We start from the raw sequence: 26009 nt of genomic DNA, 5'->3' as shown, positions 1-26009 counted from the left end.
GAGGGGGTTCTTAACTTCACCTTATTCTTCCCAACATTGATAGAGTGGCTGCGGTTACAACCCTTCTGTGGACACAATGTGCTCCATATAGTTCGGCCCTTGCGCCTCCAAGCTATGCATTCTGCTCATGGCCTCAACAGATTACAGCTAGAGCTACATATGCAACGGAAGTCACCAGCCACTTGCTCCTGAGGATTCCCCTTTCCTGACCAGGCCTATTTTTGCTATTCGGCGCTGCATTATTTCAACTGGTAATTGCACAGTCAGGCAATGCTGTACCCAAACGAAATTTACATCCTTTTTTTTCACACAAATAGAGCTTTCTTTCATTGGTATTTGGTCACCTGTACACTTTTTATTTTTTGCGCTATAAACAAAAAAAGACTGAAAATTTTTACTTAAGGCTATAAAAAATATATAGTAAACTCAAAGTTAGTCAAAAATTTAGGCCAAAATGTATTCTGCTACATGTTTTTGGTAAAAAAATCCCAATAAGTGTATATTGATTGCTTTGTGTGACAGTTATAGCGTCTACAAACTTTGGTATAGATACTGCAATTTATGCCACTTTTTTGCTATACAGCGCTGCACTAGTTTAACTAGTTTTAGTTTTGATCACCTGTGTACTTTTTATTTTTTGCGCTATAAACAAAAAAAGACTGAAATTTTTGAAAAATAACAATATTTTCTCATTTCTTTCATAAAAAATATAAATTAAACTCAAATTTCGTCATAAATTTAGGCCAAAATGTATTCTGCTGATCTGGTAATTGACAGCTGCGGCCGCGAATGGTGGTACGGGTAGGGCGCGTGCACGCCCCCTACCTGGAAATACAACATCATGTATATAATCTTGGTTTTGCACACCTTTGCCGCCCTGTTGCAGTATTTCTGCTATAGGGCAGCGCAGAAACTGCTAGAGAACATTCGCCTGCTTAAGAACATGTTGATTGTAGTAGCTTCTTGGGCAGTTTTAAGTCTCATTTTCATCAGGATGGTCGTGGGTAGCAGCCCTAGAAAAGGTTTTATTGCAGATAGAAGTCCATTTATTGGGGTATGAGGATTCATAACCAATTTTAATCTTTTAGATTGTAAACTCCCCTCCATTGAAGCGATTGGTCACTTAAACAAATATTGGGGAATATCAAACTCAGTCATGCACAGTCAAAGACATAAAAAAAAAATCACCTGGTCATACAATCGTTTAGGGTACACAATCAAAAAATCTTTGGTGCAGTTACCGGAAAAGTGAACCTTCCAAAGGGATGAATGGTAACACACCACACCTGTCACATAGAGGTGTGGAATGGCCTTTAGACTTGAAAGAGATTCCTAAAAAGCTCTTGCATCCTAAATAGACCTCATTTCAAGCATGGAAGCTAATTGTTAGGAACTAGTCAAAAGCATAGTAGTACTTCATAAATTATTTTTCTATGAAAATAATAATTAAAAAAACGTATTTTCTAAAGCTATGCAAACACATTACATAAAACTTGTCTACTATTAATTGTTACATTATTCCTAAAGCTGGTCATATGATTTACAATCTCCTTTTAGATCTGCCAGTAAATGTGTCATGCAAGGACCTATCTGGTTGAATATGAATTAAATTGAATCGTTCGTCTTTCATAATACACATCTGTAATCCTTTTCTAAATTGTATAGAGATTGCCTAATTGGAGTGTAAGGATGGCCATACAATGATAGATTTTTTTCATTTCATTCAGCCTGCAGACTGTACAGCATAGATGGACATATCCCCTTCAGAACCATCATACAACTTGTCAGAAACAACTTGGGTAGTAACTTGTGATAGAGTGGATATAGATTAGAACTCCTGTCAGGTTTTTACTACTATATGGGGCTCTGTTAGAGTGATTTACCTCCTCTTCCTGTCCTGCTGACAACTGTTTTACCAAAATGAAGTGAGGGAAAAACTGCAACAGGGGCACAGACACAGCTGACAGGCATTCTAGCTTTCCCTACTGTACTAAAGAAAAGCATCTTTATTTCTGTTCCTCTTGAAGAGATCCCCTCATTTCCTGTCTGGTAAACAATTGTAAAGAGGAGAGGAAAGTTAGGGCTTGATAAACACTTTTGACTTATTGGCCTCGGTAAGAAGACCTTACAAAAGCAACCCCTGTGTGTATGTTCTTAAAATAAACATTGTTGTGCCATAACAGAACTGAATGTGGGGGAATGAGGGCGAAATTGCTATACAGCAGGGTTTTCCAACCAGGGTTCCATGGATCTCTTGGGTTCCTCCAGAGGTTGCTAGGGGTTCCTTGAGCAATGGGCAATAGCTGCCTCTCAGATAAGTTCACACGGACACCATTGATCTTTTCAGCTATCTGTAAGGGGGTAATTCTTCCCAATGACCACACATTTAAGGGCCACTGACCATCACATTAATGTATCATGTGTTGTGGATATAGTAATTCTGAACAGCGGTTCCTTGAGACCATAAAGTTTTTTTTTTTTAAGGGTTTCTCTGTGTTCAATAGGTTGGCAAAGGCTGCCGTAGAGACATAATGGCCTCTAGCAGAGTGACCGGCCCTGATACTATGGCCTGTGATCCTAGACTCGGAGCCTGTGTCAGGGGGACCAGAATGAGGGGTGGTGAGCAGGATGGTGGCTGCAGAGGAAGGCGGAATTTCATGTGATATCACGAGTGCCCCTCTGCAGCCGCTTCCTCTGGACAGTACTTTATTGATTCTCCATAGCTCTTTTTATTGACAGCCTGTTTTTCTTGAGGGCTGACTAATAAATATGGGCGCTGTCATTCTCTGTCAGGTGTCTGCCTGAACAAAAAGCAAAATGTATTCCTTTTTTTTTCTGAATTGGGAAACATGATGGAAGTTTGGAACAGGAGGTGTAAAGGTCACCAAGTGCTGTAGATTTATTGGACTTTGTGAGGGTGTTGTCCAGAGATAAGGGGCTCTCCTGCAGGCATGACAGAGGTGTAGGGATTCCAGGATTGAAAGAAAGCAGGCCCAGACAGAGCCTTGGAAGGAGTACAGGAGCAATATGATTGAAGATAAGATGCCACTTCTGCAAAGGAAGGAAGAAAAGTGTGACTGAAGTAAATGTAGACCTGTTCTCTATACAAATGTCATCTATGCAATCCACATCTCTGATATCTTACTTTATCATAATTATTGTATATCCATTTTATTTATGTAACTTAAAATAGTGCAGAGTTCTATATCCACATTGCTGTGCAAAACCTCACAAAGCTAAAGTGTCTAGAGCCTTAAGATATACCAAACACACTAAGGTGCTAGCTGCAAAAAAGATCACACAATGTTTGCAGTGCAAAAATAAAACAAATATCTAGGTTATTAAATATTTAAAAACAAATTATATGTATCAATAAGTGACAGTTCCCAGTCAATAACGCCATGTTCCATGTGTCTGTGCAAAACTGATTCTTACAGCAGAATCCTCCTGTGTTGCACAGTGATAAGGATGCACACAAGCAGTTTGGCTTGTACAAGGTGCAAACTGGGTGTATATTGGCACCCAGGAGGCACAGCTTGCTATTAGTAGCCTGTAAAAATCAACAATTGACAGGCTGCTGGCAACAGGCTGTATGCTGCACCTGAATCACCTGTATGCTCATTTTTTGCACTGCATGGGCCAAAACACCCATGTGCATGAGGCATTAGTGCACGGGTGCTCAACCTTTTGAAGAGCGAGGGCCACTTAAGTGATTTGCTAACCGGTCATGAGCTACAGTGAAATGAAATGGTTCAGACTTTCAAAATTTTTACTTAGAATAGCATAATGAACTTTTTTCCTACGGCATTTGCTGGTGGGAGGGAGATGAAGAGAAGCCGGCTTTCAGCAGTTTGCAGAAGGAAAATGGAGAGGATTGGTTCCTGTATATGCCACCACTTCCATGGGCATTGGGCAGGGTTGGCCAAAGACTTCTATGACATCTTGCTGGTGTGGTGTACATTCTGAAAGTGAACCAAAACTCCTGCATTCAGCTGTTTTGGTGCAATTTCAGAAAGCACATCAAACCCACAGGATATAATAGAAGTCTATGGCTCAATGCAGCTAACCCACAGGAAAGACGCAGGTGTATTTCTCTGCACTCATGGATCAGTGTGAAAGTAGCCTAATAATTAACTATTTTATAGGCGCCAATATACCCATTGCAAAGTGCAGTGTATGTAATATTTATTACATTGACCTTCTTTTCCTCTTCCAGCTTCTGCTGGCATCGCTCACCAGCCTGCTCACTAGAAGGGTCCCACGCAAAGTGCACTTAGTATCCCTCCGCCTAGGACAGGAGCGAGCGCTGCAGAGGAAGTATTGGCTTATGCAGCTCCTGCTCCCCCCAGAGCCACCTGCTTCCTTTGCTGCCGGTGCTGACTCGATGAACTCTGATGCTCTGGTATGGTGGGTCGGCAAGCACAGATTGTGTGCAATGGGTTTCCGACTCTGAGCATGTACTTCCCTGGGTTGAGCATCCTTGCTTTAAGTCTTTCACTTTACTCCCACCTTTAATAAAGACTCCTGCCTTTTAAAAGTTGGACCTTATGCACGCTATAATCGCCAGCAGCTTGAGCTCTGTAAAAACAAGCTCTCAGGTTGTGTGGCTCATAAGAAAACATAAACGTTTACCATAGTGCTTTCTGTGTAAAAGTGATTTTATTGATAACAGAATAAAAACACTAAAACTGATCACTCCAATCCTGCACAAAGTACAGCGCACAGCGTAGGTGATATCGGCCATGTAGGGATGACTCTGCAATAGTATTTTTCAAGCACACATCGACGCTCCTCCCAATATTATGTCACTTTGACTCCTCTGTACGTGTTGCATACATTGGCTTTTTCAGGAACATCTTGAAGTATGTATTTATTCATTAAAGTAGGGTTTCTCCCAGTTTTTTCACACCACGATTTTATTATTACCTTTCTTTAGTACAACTTTGTCCATTGAAATAAAACGGGAATCCTTTTTCTTCAAAAAGCCAACATCAAGTCCGAACTTCATTGCCTTCAATAGTTAAGTCTGGTAAAAAATCTGTAGCAACCTGCACACTTCCAGATGTATTGGATGTCTGCGCCCCTGTGATGCAATGTGGTTCCCTTCACCTGTAGTGATGTAGATTGTGGCAGATGGAACCACAAAGCCTCAGCGAGGGACACAGGCATATGACCGACCCAGAAGTACTAGCTTCTGGAGTCTGTCGCTCTGGAGGAGTTTGGATTTGCCTCCCACTGGAGAGGTACATTATAAGTGTCTTCATTTGCAGAGGATATTATTTCTATTTATTTTTTTTATTTTTTTGCAGGTGAATGAGTCACATTGTGTGAAGGGAGTTGACCTTTTTTTCAGAAATAAAGGACTATCTCACATTTTATTGTGATATATTGAGGGCACATCAAAAATATGAAAAAGGCATGGTCCACCTCCACCAACATTTTGGGGCCTGATCCCTTTCTCAAGGTGACTGAATAACATCGGTGAAGGTGAAACCATGTCTTTTTTCATTATGTTTTTTATGTGACTTTAAAGTGTTCCTAAACCCAGGACCCTGCATTCACTATATCTGGTCTCCCACAGTACGCAGAACTTGGAAGAGCAATTATTTTAGTAAATATAAACTGCTAAATACCTTTCCTCATCAGCGGTATATAGCAGTCTTGTGACTTCTATCAGTGTTCAGCTGAGGATTGGTTAAAGCTTGTAGGAGGAGTTTTCATTTTTCTCTAGGAAGATGCAGAACCCCTGACCTCTGTCTGGACAGTGCTGATTGGCCCTGTGCTGATCACATGCACTCTCTCAAGAAAAAAAAAACTTCCTAGCAATATACACCAAACTGAGCATGTACAGAGTGATTCCACATGATATGTCTTAGGAGATAAGAGGGGGGGCACTGGAAGAAGGGGGGGGGGGAATCAGAGAAGAAAGGATCAAACTGCTTTTTTACACAATGCAGAGGATTAACCCCTTAGGTTCCACTGCTTTACTGCATATACAGACTGATTTTACTGTTGTGGGTTTAGCAACACTCTAATAAACCACATAGGCTTTCGCATGGAGTGCTGGCTTTCTCTATATTTTGAACTATAATACAGTATTACCAATAGCTGCCATGCCTCCTAGTGGCATTCAGGGAGCGGGGCACTGGATGGATTTGTTTGTAGGTCTTTGTTGCTATCCAGATGGACAAGTGATGGGAGAATTCTCTAAAAGAACGCAGAAATAAAAACGTTTGGTGTTTAGGTTTTAAAGTAATCCACTCATTTTTATGTCTAAACCATCTTTGTTACCTAGAAGGCTGCCAATTATGTGAGAACAAGTCCTGCCGCATATCTTTAAGTGCATAAATGTTTCTGAAAATCCTCATCTGTTTTTTTAATTGGGAGAGCTTTTATTTTTGTTTTTTGCAACATCCGAACATCCCTGATGACAGCTGTTAGTAGTCAGTCTTGTTAGAAATTATAATTTTTTTTTTTTTGTAATACTTTCACTTGGCATGTAGTCACACAATGCTTAGTGTACAATTTTCTATTTTTTCCTTTTGCATTAATGTATATTTTTTATTTTTCCAGGGCTCACCTGGTCCTCCAGGACTTCCTGGACCACCTGGGAAAAGAGGTCCTCGGGTAAGTACCTGCAGTTTGCAAAAACTTGTGTTAGATGATAAATATGCAAAGTCTTTTTAGAGGATATTGAAAAAGACCAACTCTAGCTAAAACAGATGTATTGTCACAGGAACAGGAAGTAAGAGAGTATTTCCCAATGGAAACAGAAACAGCATAAAGATTATGGAGGTTATTTAATAACACAGGGGGGAGCAGAATCAGGTGCAGCTCTGCATAGACGTCAATCGGCTTGCAGGTTTTATTGTCAACGCTTAATTGAGCGAGCTGCAGTTAGAAGCTATCTGGCTTCCACGCACAGCTGCACCAGATTCTGAGTGCACCAGTTTTAGTAAATCTCCCCCAAGGTGTTCTGCATTCACATGAACTGATGAGGCTATATAAAGCGCTGAGCAAACTGTTGGCGCTATATAAATCCTGTATAATAATAATAATAATAATATCATGCTAACAGGAAGAAAGATCAGACTGATGAACTTATTGGCCTGCTACTGCTCCTTCACTACCCGATCAGGGGCCAGGGGTGGGGAGGTGACCAAGCTGTGTTGCTTAATAGCAGCAGCAGAAGAAAGTCAGGTCACTGGGCTGGCTGTGTTGTGTATCAGAGCTATGTAAATCTCAGGACTAAAAAGACAGAACTGTAAATCTTTTCACAGGTATATTTCCAACTGTAGATTTAGCTATCACCTTTAAAGTGAGACTTAGACTGCGTACTGAATCTGTAGCCCTCAAATGACCTTTTCACTTTACTACTACCACCACTTTACCAGTTTCTTTGCCCCTATAGACAGTTTGAAACCATAATACTTCCGAGGTGCTCTGTTATTTACATCACATATTGCTATTTTTGAGTGATCCCGCTTCCTTGGCTGCATGTTTTACAATGACAGTGGACCAGCAGAATCATGTGGTCACTTTGTTCCTGCTTTACTACACATTGCCTGGTGGTGTGTGGCTTATTTCTTTATAGGTGGTGGCATTAAACCCTTCTGCTGGTATAGCATTACAAAACAAAAAACAGGGTAAGAGTACTTTCAGAAAATGTATCCTCACCCTGCCTAGTCCCTAAGGCTTAAGCTAACATACCTTTTCCCTTCCCAGATGCCTTCTTACATGAGTAGGTCAGCCATAATCCCAGTCATCATAAGGGGAATTGGGTTTGGTGGTTTAACTCTAGAGGGCTAGGCACGGTGGGTAAGTGTACTCCCCCCTTTACACCCCCCCCCTTCTTCGTGGAAAAGTTTAAAAAAGCACTTCTGCCTTCTTCATATACAAGCATTGCACTTCACATCCATTAACCAATGATCCCCTTTGATTCAACTTACTTCCTGTAGGCATGGCCACTCAAGGGCTCACAGGTGAATGCTGCATAGAACGGCAAAAACTGTTCTATCCAGTAGTGAGGAACTCCCTCTGCCAATGCTATGGGGGGGTAGGAGGAAGAAACCAGTAATGGGGAATTTTGAGTTTTCGCTAAACCTCTCTAACCAAAATTTCCCACAACCGGCCAGATTACAGCAACACTGACACCTGTATCCAGAGCTCATATGATCATCAGTACTCCAAACACTTAAAAATTGAACAATTACACCAACAGTTGTATCATGCACAGTCACATAGTAGGATAAAGCAGTGACAAGAGGTTGCCCGATGCAACCGCATTGCAGCTTTTATTTTTCTCTTTAGGGTAACATGATAAATTGTGAACATCTGTTTATTTGCTGTTAGTAACTCATCCTTATTTCCTGCTTCCACCGGCTCCATTATCTTTTTTTTTTTTTTTTTAATTCATTGTGATAGTGCGAGGCCTTGCCACTGTGGAAATGGACAGGGAATGGACACAGGGTTTGCACATTTGCTGAGTGCATGACTGCAGAGTGTTAATTTTGAGTAAAGAAAACTGGTTTTACAGTTTTCCTCTGCATTTTGGTATTCCTGGATAGGGTTCATAGTTTGTAGCTTTCAAAATGTCTTGGGAGGGAAGAAATCGCTAACCCAGTGTCCGGGTTTTGTGGAAAACCAGCAAGGTGTGCTTCCAGGTGCACACAGCCCATATAATGATGGTCGGGTGAGAGCTGAGAGCGGTTGGAGTTACAGTTACTGCCGTGTGGAGACAGACCCCTGTCAGGAGACCTGGTTGTTTCTGTAAGAGACTGCTTCCCTGCATTGTGTGGGGAACTTCTTGCTTGAAGGATTGGGAATTCCGGGACAGTTAAGTGGAGAGACAAAGAGAGGGCCTGGGAGGCTGAGAAAGCTGAGGCTGCTAGCGGGTCCGGGAGGCTGGAGGAAGTCTGGAAGTCTCTGAGACAATGAGCCAACCCAAGGGGGGCTGGAGGACTCTATTTGTGGCCAAGAGTAGGCCCATGCGGTGAAGTACTGCAAACTGAGGCTTAGTGAGCCTGTAAAGCCAGTGTATAAGCCATGTCGTGCTGCCAAAGCAAAGCCATATCGCTTTGCATTTTATTTGTTACTGTCATTTGGAGAAACCCCAACCTCTGCGTGGTCAACCTGTTTATGTTGGACTTTTGCTTTGTTTTTGCCTTTTTATTAAAAGTGGGCTACCAAACCCTTAAAAACAAATTTGGCTGCAAAACATAACTACCACCAGAGTTAAAAATCCCCCGGATCACATTATTTAGCATTAGAATAAGCATTATATCACATAAATCAAGGCTGAATTGTTTCCAGAGGGATGTATTAAGCCAGAGATACATTTGTACATTCTGTTTTTTCCCCTCACACAAGCTCCCCTGGTCTAGAGCAACCTGCGTGTCACACTGTAAGTTTAAAGTACAATATAACTGCAGTAAATGGCAAATATTTAACACATCTGTGCAGGATTCCTGAAGCTTGTAACTGTAGATTATATCCGCAGTGGCTTGCACCTCTCGTAATTCTGGGTCAATAGCAAATTCTGAGTTCAAACCTGATCTGTACTCACAGTTTTGGAAAGCAACCCTGGAAAAGGGAGGAATTTGGCTGCTGTTCTCCAGTTCACATCCAATGTTTATTTCCCCCAATTTTGCAGCAGACATTCTGTAAAGGAGAAGCAGGGATTAAACCCCCAAAGGGACTACGCTTGGGAGTGTTAATTTTTGTAGTTGGGAAGATACAGTGCATACAGATGTATATAAAGAGTAAAGCAGAAAGTCATTGTGCTTTTTGGTATAGGTGTATTAAAGCTAAACGCCAAGCAGATCTAAAACACACCATTTATTGCAGCTGTATCTTCCTTTAAAATAATTGCATGTAGTTGTAAGGCCTAAGGCCTGAATCTATCTTGATATCAGTCTCTTCTCATAGCAGAATTTAGATTTGAGGAGGGAGGGTGGGAGGACTACTAGAAGCCAATCGGCTACTGACATAGGAACATGGCAACAGGAAGAGAGAGCAGAGTGATGAGTTTTCGGTTTATTGCTTATTCTTCATTTCCTAATGGGCATTCTGTAGGTAGGAAGATGAGATTGCTGTATTTATTAAATAATAAGTCCAACAATTAAAAAAAAAACAAAAAAAAAACCCTAGTCCCTCTCCACAGCCCCCTCGAATACACTAACTAAGCTAAACCATCTCCTCATTATTATTATTATTACAGGTACTTATATCAATTTGCACAGCGCTTTACATATATATTGTACATTCACATCAGTCCCTAACCCTCAAGGGGCGTACAATCTGGGGTCCCTAACTTACATTCATACATACACATACTAGGGCCAGTTTAGACAGGATCCAGTTAACCAATCAGCATGTCTTTGGAGTGTGGGATGAAACCGGAGTACCCGGAGGAAACCCACGTAGGCACAATGGCGATGGCCTCCCACATTATTTTTCCCAATAGGTAACAGTCTAGTGCTGAATGCCCACTCCTGCACACTAACCTCTTATTGGCTTCATTGGAATATAGCTGCATTGCAGGAAGAATGTTCCATTCAAGTCTGGATTTTAGTGCACATGCAGCTGGGCACTAAATTTTTTACTGGAAATTTTAAAATATATTTTTATATTGCAAATATATTAAATGTTTTGTTCAAGGTAGAACTAAGCTGTGCTGGCAGGGTGGGCTCTGATTATGTGCTGAGCACTTTTCCAACACTCCCACGGTCAGTGGTTAGTGCCACAGGCATTGTGCACTGCAAAAAAATTGCTAGAACAATTGTTCAACAGAATTACAACATTTCTGCTACCAAAACAAAACTGTATCCCTAGCATTTTCAGCTTTAATTCCAATATAAAGGGCAAGTTCAGTTTTAATTATGAACTCATTGTCTCGCACAACCTAGCCCCCTAGCCTAGAATCCCCCACCTAGGTAGTAAACTCCTCCTGTGTATACATTTGTTTGCCTGAAATCTTCAATGGCTCTAGCTATGCTTGTGCAGTGCCTTCCTATAGGCTTGAATGGGCTGTACTCACACACTGGAGTTGCTGCTTATAGCATGCCATTCAAATCTATAAGGAGTCGCTAGAATCGTAAAAGATATATATATATATATATATATATATTTTTTTTTTTTTTAAGAAATGGGTATTCCTAGACATTAAAGTGTTACTAAACCCAGAACAGTAATATCAGTCTGTATATGCAGTAAATCATGCTTGATATACTCACTGTGGAACCTAAGAGGTTAATCCTCCGCATTGTGTAAAAATGCTGTTTGATCCTGACTTCTCTGATCCTCCCCTCTCATCTCCTGATAAGACATATTGTGTGGAGACACTCTGCACATGCTCAGTTTGGTGTGTATTGCTAGAGTGCATGTGATCAGCACTGTCCAGACAGAGGTCAGGGATCCTGCAATCTCCTACAGCAGAATGAAAACTCCACCTAAAAGCTTTAACTAGTGCTCTGCTGGACACTGATAGACGTCACAAGACTGCTCTAACTGCTGATGAGAAAAGGTATTTAGCAGTTTATATTTACTAAAATAATTTCACTTCCATGTAGTTTGTACTGTGGGAGGCTGGATCTAGTGAATTCGGGGTCCAGTAACACTTTAACTGTACTCCTATCAGTGTTTGCATACAGTTTACTGCTAAGTAATGATCACTTCAGTGGAAATTGTTCAATCTCCATCTGTATCTAAACTCATCACTCATCACATAACCTCAATTCCATTTCAGAAAAACAATAAACTATTAAAAAAAGAAACCCAAAACACTGTTTATGGGATCCCCATGGCTCTGTGTCACACACATGTGGAAAAAGTCAAATATTACGATGTGTGTTGGATCATTCCTCCTCCTCAGCATGTCATTGCCAAGCGGGTCTTACTGGGAAACAAAACATTTTTTTTTTTAATACGAGCCATTAGATTGTTTCCATTATAATGATGCATTTGATGGGCATACACACAGTATGTCTCCCACTGATTCCCTGATTCCCAATGGTGCTACAATAAGGCTGGCGCAAACAAGGAATTCCGGGTGTCTGGTCTAGAAGATCAGCTTATTTGCGTATTTGCAGCCTCCGCTGTCCCTGAAACTAAAACAAAATTATGAATAGATTATATATAGCATTCTAAACCGCTCTGTCAATAGAAACTGTTAAAGTGTTTGGTTTAGAAAGGGGTTTGAAAACTTTGACAAAAATATGGGACCATTGCTGACTTCTGTTGAAGTTGCAAACTTCAGAATTGTCATTCTTCCATTACTTGTTGAGTCACTGACCCAAAGCAAGCATTTCTATATCATGTGTCCCAAATTCCAGGAGGGTAAAAAATAGGACTGAAGCTAGGTTTGCACTGTTGTGGGTGGTTGCAAGTGTGGGACAGAGTGTAAATCGCATGTATTCCTGCACCCACAGCCAAAATTCCGAATGATATTCCCACACATTGGAAAATGTAGCTCATTTTTGGGGTGCATGAAATGCATGGTGCAAATGTGCCATAAAGAAGAGATTGATTAATGTTTTGCAAAGAAAGCTGGTTTTCAAAAGAAGACAAAAGCAATGAATAGGGTGGAATGGGCTAAAAATGTGCAGGGGCCAGAGCATTTAAAGCGTTGCCAAACCCAGCACCCTGCATTTACTATATCCGGTCTCCCATAGTACACAGAACATGGAAATGCAATTATTTTAGTAAATAAACTGCTAAATACCTTTTCTCATCAGCAGTATATATCAGTCTTGTGACTTCTATCAGTGTCCAGCCAAGCACTGGTTAAAGCTTGTAGGAGGAGTTTTCATTCTGCTCCAGGAAGATGCAGAACCCCTGACTTCTGTCTGGGACAGTGCTGATTGGCCCTGTGCTGATCACATGCACTCTCCTAAGAAAAAAAAAATCCCACTACCAATACACACCAAGCTGAGCATGTGTAGAGTGACTCCACACGATATGTCTTATCAGAAGATAAGAGGGGGACACTGGAAGAAGGGGAGGATCAGAGACGTCAAGATCAAACATTGTTTTTACACAATGCAGAGGATTAACCCCCTAGGCTCCCCAGTGAGTATAACAAGCATGCTTTACTGCATATACAGACTGATTTTACTGTTGTGGATTTAGTAACACAGTCACCTTCCCTTAGAGCAAAGCAACAGTGCCTCCTAATAGCCCCCAGACACAGTTCAAATTTGCCTAGTCATGCCCACTTGCTGTCCCCCAGCTGCACAAATCCAACTTGGGTAAGCTTTGGTGTTGGAGCTTACCCAGCTGGATGAAGTCGCTGTCCTGTCCACCTGAATATGTTGGGCCTGGGAATTGGTCACCCAGGCTGATGCACTGCTATGTGGGGGTTGGTAACATGTGCTGCCATACCTGGAAGTTCTGGTTAATTAGAGCAATAAAGCAATGGCTCTATGGAAAAGGTGACTGTGAGGGAACCAAGATAGGTGAGCATACTGATTGTAAGCTCGAAAGAGCAGGGCCCTTGATCCCCTCATGTTTTGCATTGTATTGTTATTGTTCTGTCACATTTTCTGTCCCCCTTTGTAATGTACAGCGCTGAGCGAACTATCGGCGCTTTATAAATACTGTATAATAATAATACTGTGCTAAGGGATGAGGGCCTATCATTAGACACTGTGACTCTGTCATTATTCATTGTCGATTAACTTTCGAGGGCCAAACATTTCACCTTCATCAGGGGGATTAGATGAATGGTGGAAAAGCTATATGTAGAACTCTAAATATAAAGGCTCCTGGAAAGTGTTCTATACAAAATAAGGAGCATTGCTTGTGGAAGTGGTCATGTGCTTGTGAAGTTTTTGGAAGAGACAGCCACCCCCTTAATGAAGTGCCATGGCACATGTGCAGTAAGTTATCCTGTGTCCTTCTACATTGAGTATCCCATGAGGCTGTGGAAAGTGAAACAATATTCTCTCCTAGGTGAAAACTGGGAAAATACAATAGGGAGAGAATTCCCCATAAAAGGGTAAAAAAATAAATAAATGTGTTTGTATATGTATGTATGTATATGTATGTATGTATATATATATATATATATATATATATATATATATATATATATATATATATATATATATATATATATACACACAGTTGTGTTCAAAATAATAGCAGTCAGACATCACTAACCTGATCAATCACTGTTTTTGGTAGAGATGATATTTCTACAAGGCAAATAATTTACTAGTGGGTGTAGTAGAGTAATAGAAATCCAACAGACCCAACAGTCATGACATGCATGCTGCTGATTCTGTGTAATTGAATCACTAATTGAAAGGGGCATGTTCAAAATAATAGCAGTGTGGAGTTCTATTAGTGAGGTCATTCATTCTTTGAAAAACAGGTGGCAATTATTGCCCTTATTTAAGGAAGGAAGGCAGTAAATGTTTTACATGCTGGTTACAGTGCATTTCTCTCTGAAAATCTGAGGAAAATGGGTCGTTCCAGACTTTGTTCAGAAGAACAGTGTACCTTGATTAAAAAGTTGATTGGAGAGGGGAAAACATATAAAGAAGTGCAGAAAATGAAAGGCTGCTCAGCTAAAATGATCGCAAATGCTTTAAAATGGCAACCAAAACCTGAAAGACGTGGAAGAAAGCGAAAAAACTACCATTCGAAGGGATAGAAGAATAGCCAAAATGGCAAGGACTCAGCCAACAATCAGCTCCAGGAAGATCAAAGAAGGTGTAAAGTTACCTGTGAGTACTGTTACAATTAGAAGACGCCTATGTGAAGCCAAGCTATCTGCAAGAAGCCCCCGCAAAGTCCCACTGTTGAAAAAAAGACGTGCTGAAGAGGTTACAATTTGCCAAAGAGCACATTGACTGGCCTAAAGAGAAATGGCGCAACATTTTGTGGACTGATGAAAGTAAGATTGTTCTTTTTGGGTCTAGTGGCCAGAGACAGTTTGTCAGACGACCCCCAAACACTGAATTCAAGCCACAGTACACTGTGAAGACAGTGAAGCATGGTTGCGCAAGCATCATGATATGGGGATGTTTCTCATACTACGATGTTGGGCTTATTTATCGCATACCAGGGATCATGCATCAGTTTGAATACATCAGAATACTTGAAGAGGTCATGCTGCCTTATGCTGAAGAGGAAATGCCCTTGAAATGGGTGTTCCAACAAGACAACGACCCCAAACACACCAGTAAACGTGCAACATCTTGGTTCCAGACCAACAAGATTGACGTTATGGAGTGGCCAGTCCAATCCCCGGATCTTAATCCAATAGAAAACTTGTGGGGTGACATCAAAAATGCAGTTTCTGAGGCAAAACCAAGAAATAGAGAAGAACTGTGGAATGTAGTCCAATCATCCTGGGCTGGAATACCTGATCACAGGTGCCAGAAGTTGGTTGACTCCATGCAACACAGATGTACAGCAGTTCTCAGAAACAGTGCTTATACAACTAAATATTAATTGATTCAAAGGAAAGCAAAATCTTCAAACATTTTTCAGTTTATATAGTGAATGTTTGAGTTTGTAAAGAAGAATACAAACACTGCTATTTTTTTGATTCACTTTTCTTCAATTTTTTTAGAGGAACAACACAAATTTGATAGATTTTTCTTCATGTTTTGATTTGGAATAGAATGTGTAGTGTTCTCAATGCATTTGTGTGTATGGAAATAAAAGCTATTAGAAGGATTTTGAGCTTTATTCACTTTTTTCAACACACTGCTATTATTTTGAACACAACTGTATGTGTATATATATATATATATATATATATATATATATATATATATATATATATATATATATATTATTATACAGTATTTATATAGCACCAAAGGGTTTGCTCAGCGCTTTACAATAGCAAGGGGGACAGAACATGAGACAAGACAGAAACGATACAATACACGAGGGTTATATAAAGCAGTTTGCAATTTTGAGAAAGCAGGAGGGAAAAGTGAGATGGGAGAAGATGCTTGGTAGGAGATGCTTGATAGGGTGAAGGTTTGTTTTAAGAGTTTGTGTTCACTTTATGGAGAATAATGGAAAATGCAAAGGTGGGTAGGAGCACCTTAAAGGCCAAGGTGGACAATAACAGAGCCAGGAATTGAAACTGGGAGATCTTGCAGTTGGAGGACCCTACATCTGGAAGATGCTAGGGGCTGACTCAGACCACCAGTCACTCCTTACTATCACCTTTGAGTAGACTATCCTTTATTTATTTTTTTGTAAAAAAAACAAAAGCAAAAATTTATTTTGTAATTGAATTTGAAAATAGAGGGCTGATCAGTGGGGGAACAAAAACCAGCTGTGCATAGAAACCTGTCAGGTATCGCTTTGCACTGGTAAATTTACACAGTAGACCCAGATGTTTGCACTGGGCAGGTAATGCTTAGTGAAGAAAAAAAAAAGTGTCATACCTAGCAAGGAATCTGAATGTTTTTTATTTGTTACTTGCACATAATGAGAGGACCAGTTTCTGGACACAGACTGGCTACTCTGGGATGTCCTCTGCACAGTCAGACCCACACAGGAAAAAGAGATGTATGCTGGGTTCAGCACTTTATTTACACTAGGTACATCACTTGAGCCTTTGCAGAAAGGTCTTTTCAGTCTTGAGATTCCTCAATAATCCTTTAGGTTTCTAGTTTGTCTGTCCAGCTACAATAGTCGCATACAGCTTCATAGAAGAAGGCAAGTTTGTGCAGCCATATGACCTATAATCTTCTCAGGGCAATCGCCTTACACTGTGCCTTTGTGACTGGTGAGGCTTCAAAGTTATTTCATGGTAATCCACATGCTGGCATATTAGCAAGTCAGTATGTAGTAATATTTGACTAGATAAGGCAAAAAAAGTATTCAGAATTCACAATATATTATATATTTTTTTTTAATTTTCAGGGTCCCCCTGGCCCCCACGGAAACCCTGGCCCACCTGGATATTCTGGACCAAAGGTTAGTCATACACAAGTCACATGACACCTCTTATATGGATGTTTTGAGCAACATGCATCTAAGCAGTGAGCTTTTAATGCTGTTCACATGATGTTGCACAGGCTTTAAATAAGACATTCCAAACTTGGAGCTGCAAGTCAGAGAATTTGAGCAGAATTGATTTCTCACAGGTTTCTGACTTGTAGCACCGCATTCATATTATGTTTACTTGGAATTGTTGACGAAGATGCTCCTGTTTCATGTTTATATGATGTGCGGCAAAGCTGAATTCCAGTTATGTTTTTTTTTCCACACAGTAAGTATACATATTCCATACCTGGCTGATCCTTATGGAAGCAAGATCACCACTACTACAATGATCCTCACTGTCTTCCAGGTCCAGTTCCAAGTGACTGCCCTGCTGCATAGTAAATACACGGGGTCGCTCGCTCACTTGGCATTGGGGCCATTTGGAGAATGCCATTTTTCTCAATTAATGCAGACATTCTCTGATTGGACGAGGTGGGGTATCACAATCTCCACCTCATTCAATCAGAGAATGGGAATAGATACAGGACTAAGAAGACCAAGAGGATCACTGTAGTATTGGCGGCTACTGCAGTGATTCTACACTTTCACAGAGATCAACCAGTTATGGAATATGTATACTTAACTATGCAAAAAAAAAAACCAAACATACCTGGAATTTATTTATACGTTAAGGGAATTATCACTTTTGTAGCAGAAAAATTGCTCTACTGTTGTGTAGAAAGGATCTATTTGAAGGTTTGAGTTCTCCAGTGCCCAATTTTTTGGTGTCTCCAGTTTTTTCAGAACAAGTTCATTTAACCCTTTGTGACCTGCACCTATTTGTGATTATAAATCTTGGAGTCGGTGCTACAATTAAGCTTTTGGGACATATTGCTTTGTTTTAAGAGGATACAAGTGCAAATGCCCACAGGGAGCCCCATGGATCCTGTCGTGGTTTATTTACCTCCATAAGTAGGATCTCTTCCATTATTTCTTTACCAGCGATCCAAAGTGTCTGATCATATCATTATATTCTACAGTCATAATCATGGAAAAATAGCATATTGTTTATTTCATAGATATTAGTAGTCTTTCCTCCCTGGATGTGTGTATATATGTGAACAGTTGTGGCTCCTGTCAGTTTATCACTGCTTTGTACAAAGCCATACACCTTTGATTTCAGCTGCAGGAATCCGCTGTCCTGCCCTAATCACAGGTGGTAATGAGCCTTAAAACTGTGTTGCCTATAGGAGCCAGTCAGATATCAGTAGCCTGGTGTAGGTATATTAATTAAAGGGGAGAATATGATTGGTTGTTGAGGACAACATAATTCCAGTCATCTGTGTACAGAAAGAGCTCCTGTGGCTGAGGCATCTAGCCAAAGATGAAACTTAGGGAAAGGAATGAGCAGAAGAGCTCACAATGTTTACAGCCATATATTACCTTCTATCAGTCTTCACAGTGATGGGTCTTCAGTTTCAATGAGAGGTCAAAAATCTCTCTATTCAGATTGTGCTCTCACCTCAGTCTATGGGGCTTTTTTTTGTACGGAGTCTTCCTATCGATTTTGTTCACCCACCTAAGAACCCCCACAGAACACCCAGGATGGGAATGCCTAAGGCATAGAGAGCGACCACGCTGACCCTGTGGGGAGATTTTCTCCACCCGCGCATTAGGAAGGCTGCGGGTTCCCCCCTTGATGGGTGACTGCAGCTGCAAAAGTTGTAGGTCTATTTTGACCTTTTTTCCTTTATATTGTGGAAGCATTTTATCCTTGTCTCTGAATTAATCTACTTCACTATAAGGCAGAGGTCTCCAAGCTTTTTAAAGAAAGGGACATTTTACTGTCCTTCAGACTTTGGGGGGGCTGAACTGTGGGAGTAAGCAATACCCAATCTTTGTTATTAGGGGGATAAATAGTTGGTGTTAGCGGGAGGAATAGCGCCCCATTTTTGTTGTCAGCTGCAGCACTAACATGTTACGTTACACCCTGAATATGTGTGTAACATGTTAGTGAACCTTTAAAGTGTTACTAAACCCAGGACCCTGCATTCACTATATCTGGTATCCCACAGTACACAGTACAGTACATGGAAATGCTATTATTTTAGTAAATAAAAACTGCTAAATCCCTTTTCTCATAAGCAGTTAGAGCAGTCTTGTGACTTCTATCAGTGTTCAGCAGAGCACTGATTAAAGCTTGTAGGAAGAGTTTTCATTCTGCTTTAGGAGGATGCAGGACCCCTGATCTCTGTATGGACAGTGCTGATTGGCCCTGTGCTTATCACATGCACCCTGACGAGAAAAAAAAAATAAAACTCTCTAGCAATACACACCAATCTGAGCATATGCAGCTTGCCCCCGAGCCTCTGTTCTGTCAGGAGATATTTAGGAGACACTGGAAGAAGGGGAGGAGCAGAGAAGACAGGATCAATTATCCTTTTTTTACACAATGTAGAGGATTAACCCCTTCGGTTCCACAGTGAGTATAACAAGCATGCTTTACTGCATATACAGACTGATTTTACTGTTGTGGGTTTAGTAACACTTTAAGATCCCTGCTGACTTGTGGGAAAAGTAGTTTGCTGACAAGCAAGCTGGATGGGAATTAATTGGTGTGCAGTTTATAGTAAGTATTATTTCTACAGTTGCTAAAAAGAGGAATTAAAATTCCTGGACATTTTAGAAATGATAGCTGACCGCCGATTAAGATTCAAAGGTAAACTTTGCAGTAACATTACATTTCTGATAACAAAGGTTGGTTATAGAGTTATATGTTTCATGGTAATAGCATTGATACAGACCTGAATTGTGTTTTTACAGACCTGGACTGTGTGCTTGGTTTGACAAATTCTGTAACCGTAGTTTCAACTTTCCATTCAAACGCCCCATTCTATTTAGCACCATCTAGTGGACGTCGCCTAATAAAGCCAATAGCCGCACTGATCAAGAATCTGCCTGGCAGTGTGACATCTCTGTGAGTGAGCGTGTGCCAGATTTTGGGCTACACATTGTAACATTTTCCCCTGCAGTGTGTCCCTGAGGTCTTCCCAGTCATCCCGGACTTGATAGCGTACTTTGTCTGCGGCCAAGTTGTGGTTGTAAGTTATCGGTGCAGACATAACTTGTCTATTTCAGGAAGGGATCAGTATAATAAAATATGCCTGCGGGCCAGATTGTTTGCTTTGTCTATCAGCTACATTATGCAATTTTGCACAGTGCCCACCTGTCTTAAAGGGGCATCATGAAAATCCTGAGAAAGATATTGCATGCCTTGTGGCTCATGTGTAGACATATCATTTTATACAGTTAATCTGAAAGTATGTGAATAGTGTAATAGTTAGGAGCAAGTTTACAATACGGCATAGCAATTTGCTTCATAGATCTGTGTGGTACTGGTCATTGCTAGAACCTCAGTTTGAGCCTGCCCCAGACACTAAACATTTAGGCCTTGCTCACAGCTGAGTGATTTGTTTCACCTTCCCAGAAGTGGGACAATGCTTCACAATAAGATTTCCATCTTATTCTTTGTGGCCTGTTCACATCTGAGTGCTATGCAGTCGTTTGTCGCACCAAAGAAGTACAGGAGTTTGAAGGGTCTGAAAAATGTATACCTTAAAACTTGTCAAAAGCGCTTGTACAAAAACGAGCCAAAAACTACCGAACATGCCAAAGCAAGTTCAAGTGAACTTAGCCTTAGATGTGTCTTGTACATGCCAGCACTGGATAGACCTATGTCTAAAGCAAACACCTTCAGCCTCATCCCAGGAGAGCAATACCAGATGGAAATATTTAACATCATTAATAGATGGTTTTTACCTACACATATACTCATGTTGAGAAACCTGGACTGAAAGGAAATAAGTATTTTGGACTCCCTTCATCCCACACTGTAATACTGGGTGCTTGATTGCTAATTGGATATGAAATACATCTTTAGCTCTGTCTATGTTGTGTCCAGATCAGCCTGAAGCGTACATAGGGCTTCCTTTTTTTTAAATTCAATTTATATTGGGTTACGGACAAACAACAAATGATAAAGATCATATATTGCACGTCTCAAGCATACTGCCTGACAAAGGTTGGTTGGCCTGATGACTGACACCAAGGTATACATCCCCACGCCCTTCTATCTCACATGGGATCAGTGTAGGGAGGTTTCCAGCACCACTGCTGTGTGAGCTCAGGCGTTGACAAGCCTGGGTTCACACAGGAGCAGTGGGGAAACCGCATGCAGTTTGGACAGGAATCGCATTCCTGTTCAAATCTCATGCTATTCTTTGTGGTGCAATTTGCATCCATACATTTTGTATTGACGCAAATCACACCACAAAGTATCGATACTCTGTATCAGCGAATACTTGACTGAACGTGCTCACCGATCAAAAAAGGGCATCTGTGCAGCCCTACTAAATAGTATGCAAATCTGGACGAAATGATCATGCTTATTATGACAATACCTTCAGATTTCCAATTCCTCTCTAGAATGCCAATGCCATCTTTGTTGAGGCAACTTTCAGAATCAGCAGCTGCTTCTTAGACTCAGATGCTGGCCTAGAGAACACTATCATGTGTACCAGAGTCTGTGAAGTAGGCTTTTATGCTTGTCTTATACAAATCAATTCCTGCTACTGCCTCAGATCTAAGGTTACCAGATTTTCAAAATGAAATCTGGACACCCCAATTGACCACACCCATTTTTAACCACGCCCACGTGTCACACCCACAAAATTACATCTCTGTTTTTAAAACGCTTTGAAACCATTGGTCACAGACTTTTGGAAGAAGAGGCAGACGTTGAAGGTATAAAGACGCCTTGAGCAGCACAAGTAGAGAAATTATGCTGCGTGTAGCGTAGCGCAGGGAACTGTGGATGTGACATAAAACGATCGCACACACAAACATCTTATTGAATTTGTAAGATTGATGTAGGATTAATGGTACACAAGTGGCAGTACAGGTGTCTTCAAAGTGCTGGGCAGGTGCCATCAAGTGATACTTAGATATCTGTAAGTGGCACAGAGTTTACCAAGGAGAGTTTGCCATACCCAGCTGACATTTATTCACAGATACTGCTCATCTGTGTCGAATCCTCTCCATGCCTCCTGCCGCTCGCACACATCCAAGAAAAGCTAATTAACAAGCTGCTGCAGCATTTATGGGAGGCAGAATAGATTGAGTCTGTACCTGCTGTGACAGAAGTTGGAGCCGAAAGCAGGTTTGGTTATCTTCTGGATGAGTTGCAGACATAGCAGCCTCCTGTTATAGGCCTATAGGGAAGGGGTTAACCCTTAAACGAGGAGTCTGCAGATTAACACCTAATACCGCAATATAAATAGGAAGTTTTGTCAACAGTGGCAACATCTTTTTTGTTCCCCACAATCTGCTAGAGCCTTCAGTCACACAGGCATACACGCCAGATGTGAAGGAGGGTGTCCCTGTCAAAATACACAGAACAAGCCATCTATCTTGCACATAGATTGGAAAAAAGTCTGCAGAATTATCTGTGAGTGAAAATGTGTCGTCACTTGTGGTGGAGTCTCTAGCAAGTTAGAAACTGAGAATAAAAGCATAAATAAATTGTGTTTATTGCTTGTCTATGAGGGTGTCAAGTTTGCAAGTTATATTGCTGCACAGTTTGTAATCGAAGTCCATATGATATATTTAACCTTAAAATAATCATGACAAGATTTGAGATTTTGTTTCTTTGAACTATCCAAATAGTCCTTCATAATAAAACGGTAACAAAACGATGTAACGGAACCGGACCCCGACTGCACTAGGGTATTTCCGTTAGACTCCCGCTTCCCTGTCCGAACACAGATCCACAGACACCACCGCTGGCCATAAAAGACAAGACAACACCTTACTTGAAGGAAACCAGGAGATATATTGCTTTATTTTAACATAGATACAAGATATATACACATTCAAGGGAACAACCCACCTCCCTGCATATGGACACAGGGCGGGGCAAACCAAATCTAGCAACCAGTGATACACCAGCAGACAACCCCATCAGGGGAAGGGCTGCCGGAAACGCCCCCCACCAAACCAATACACATAGACACATAAATCCCATAATAGTTTGCTTCCAAGCAAGACACACAATAGAACAATGGGATGCAACACATGGCAATAAACGATGACCAACACCCACCTATACATGTCTACACAATATCAGGACATTCCATCCTGTACCCCTAAGAGGCACAGGGTGACTTGCACATAATAGGGATATGGGGAGCTGAGATAGGGGCCCCCCCACCCCCCAAAGTCACTCCCGTCACAAACGACATTGCTTTCTAAATAACTAATCTGAAAAGTTTTGGTTACACATGTATTCACTTCCCTACAAAGGCTCTCCAATAACTAGTTGTCTTTCGAGGTGACATGAATAGTTGAATGCATGTAAAGTGCCACATAATTTAAAAAAAAAATGTACACATTTTTAAGTATAAGTTTAATGCTGAAGTTTAGCCATAAAAAATCTCTATATCTTTAGTAAGCTAACTTCCCTGTAGTGAAGCATTGTGCAGGCTGCTGGATCCTGTAGAACAGGGGTTTCAAACTCAATTTCATTGCGGGCCGCATCACCATTATGGTTGCCCTTAAAGGGCTTGTTGTATCTGTAAGACTATATAAATGTATCTACTCTTTATCTTATTAAATAATTACCTCTGCATTTAAGTACTGGTTTTAGTAATAATGTAGGACTTAAGTTGTCAAGGGCAGGTGCAGATCAGCACAGAACCCATTCACACTCCTGTAGCAGATGATGCAAATATGAAAAGAAGTTTCGCACACCACAGGTATTATCCACAAGAAACTTCATTGGAGACTGCTCAGACAAAACATGGTTCTTCTATGGTGTTTTGCCATAGCAGTTTCCACTAAAATGTCTTGTGGATGATACCTGCGGTGTGCGACCCTCCTTTTTCGACTAACATTGAATTGTATTATTTTCATAATAATTATAGTCAGATGTTCCAGAGCACCCCACCTCCCCTTACATCAGATGTCAAGACCCCCCTTGCCCCCCCACTATCAGAAGTCGAGTCCCCAACCCTCCCTTACATCACAGTGCACCCCCTCACCTTGTGCTGCCGACAGGAAAGAGCTGGGGGCGGAGTTGGAAAGCAGAAAGTGCAAAGTCTGGAGGAGGACCAGAGGAGGGCTTGAATCAGCTGCCAGAGTCTGCTGAATGATGAGAACAAGGGAAGCAGAGATGAGGTGCTGCTGTGGCTGCACAGAGAGATGCAGGATCTATATGAAGAGTCCTCTCCTACTCTTTGGTACTGACTGCAGAATTGGGGGAGGGGGCAGAGACAATCCTCTTTGCGGCTGCACAGAGAAGTGCAATATTTGGTGGAGGAGTACTGCCCTCTCTGCTGCCAAGACAAGGTGGGGGTGATTCTTGATTTGGCTTGTGGGCCTTGTGTTTGATACATGTTCACTGCAGGGATGTCCTTCCCTCGTCCTCTATCTGAACTTCCAGCACTGTGGGGGTTAATAGCTTTGGGTCTTTTGTTAACTTGCTGTGAAAAAGTTCTGAACAAGAGCCCACTCCCTCCTCCTTTCTCCATTGAGAAAAGTTATTTCACTGATTACACTCTCTGGGGGAGAGAATCGTCTGAATCATTACACACTCCCCCATTTACAAAGCATGTTGTAGGCAGTGAAAGCAATGAAAGAATGTTTCTAAATGGAGGAGGAGGGGGCAGGCCAGTGTTGGGAGCTTTTTCACAGCAGCTTCACAAAAGACCTATAGGTATTAATTTCCAAAGCATCGGCAATTCGGAGATTGGAAGAGGACGGGACATCCCTGCAGTGAAGATTTCTACAGGATCCAGCTGCCTGCATGATGTGGGACATCCTACTCTAATATAAATGCTGATTCCCTAGACTGGGGCTCAAAATTTCAAGCCCTAAGCTGCTAGTCAGGCCTTAAAAGTTACTTGTCACCAGTTGCCCCACCCAACCCCTACTCTGCCCCACCCCGAATTCCGTCCATAAACATCGCCTCGTAAATTATCTCATGAAATTACACTGTTAAATGTTTATGCAGAATAAAGGTACAAAAATAAATATTAACAACAACTTTAACAATAGATTACATAAAGCATTGTAAACCTAAAAGGAAAATAAGTGCTTTACATCAATGGGGAAACAAAATGATACACAGTGCTGGGGTCAGCGGTGTGACGCATAGCACAGGGAGCGGAAGTTAGGGGAAGAAGGAAAGGGAGAAAGGAATGGAGGGGAGGGAAGGAAGAAAGGGAGGGTAGGAGGAAACTAGCAAGGGGAGGGATGGAAGGGAAGGAAGAAAGGGAGGGAGGGGGGAAAGGCAGGGGAGGGAGGAAGCAAGCAAGGTAAGGGAGCTAGCAAAGAATGTAGGGAAGGAAGAATCAGAGGAAGGGAGGAAAGAAGAATGGGAGGATGGAAAGGAAGAAGGGAAGGCGGAAAGATAGGGAGGAAAGGAAGGAAAGTCGGACTCACATGGATGGTTCCAGGCTCAGTCAGAAGCATCACAGAGCTGCCAGCTGTTATGTATACAATTTTCCTTTCACACATTCCCTTCAGAGAAGCTGCACGGACTGGAGTGTGGGCGGGCACAGGGGGATGCAGAGCAGATCCAGCCTCTCTCCTCTCCTATTGGTGTAGAGGATGGAGGGAGGGGCTGGGCACTGAGGAGCACACAGGGGTCCCAGAAAGAAAGGGAAATCCAATGGACGGTCGGGGGTGATTGGTTTCAGCAGTGGGGGCAGTTACCAGCATTGATCTTCCTGTATGGCTTACAATGAAGCAGCTGGAAGCTGATTCTCCTCCTCTCCCTCCCGCAGCTTTCAGCTGCTTTATTGGAAGCCATACAGGGAGATTGGTGCTTGTAACTGCTCCCACTGCTGCCCCTCCGACCCACCCTTAGACCCGGCCCTGCTTACCGATGTGTTATATCCTCTTGCCAAATGCGATCAGGCAAGTGGAAATTTTGAGGGATGCCCTAAACCCCAATCAATTCCTTGATGAGAAATGGAAAGAACATAGCACAA

General features: G+C 41.5%; 1 protein-coding gene across 2 annotated transcripts in view; it reads left to right on the top strand.

Moving 5' to 3' along the window:
• The window catches only part of COL27A1 (collagen type XXVII alpha 1 chain), a 592361-nt gene that overhangs the window by 98752 nt on the left and 467600 nt on the right, over positions 1–26009 (top strand). For both annotated transcript variants that reach the window (XM_089692938.1, XM_089692937.1), the window contains exons 4-5: positions 6574–6627; positions 16897–16950. In XM_089692938.1, coding sequence (XP_089549064.1) covers positions 6574–6627; positions 16897–16950 — 108 coding nt within the window. The remainder of the gene's footprint in view (positions 1–6573; positions 6628–16896; positions 16951–26009) is intronic.

This window comes from Staurois parvus, unplaced genomic scaffold (genome assembly GCF_062004578.1).
Source record: "Staurois parvus isolate SC_StPar_1 unplaced genomic scaffold, SC_StPar_1.0 ptg000608l, whole genome shotgun sequence".
Lineage (NCBI taxonomy): Eukaryota > Metazoa > Chordata > Amphibia > Anura > Ranidae > Staurois > Staurois parvus.
The sequence above is the reverse complement of the archived record's forward strand: the minus strand, read 5'-3'. Positions and strand labels throughout refer to the sequence as shown.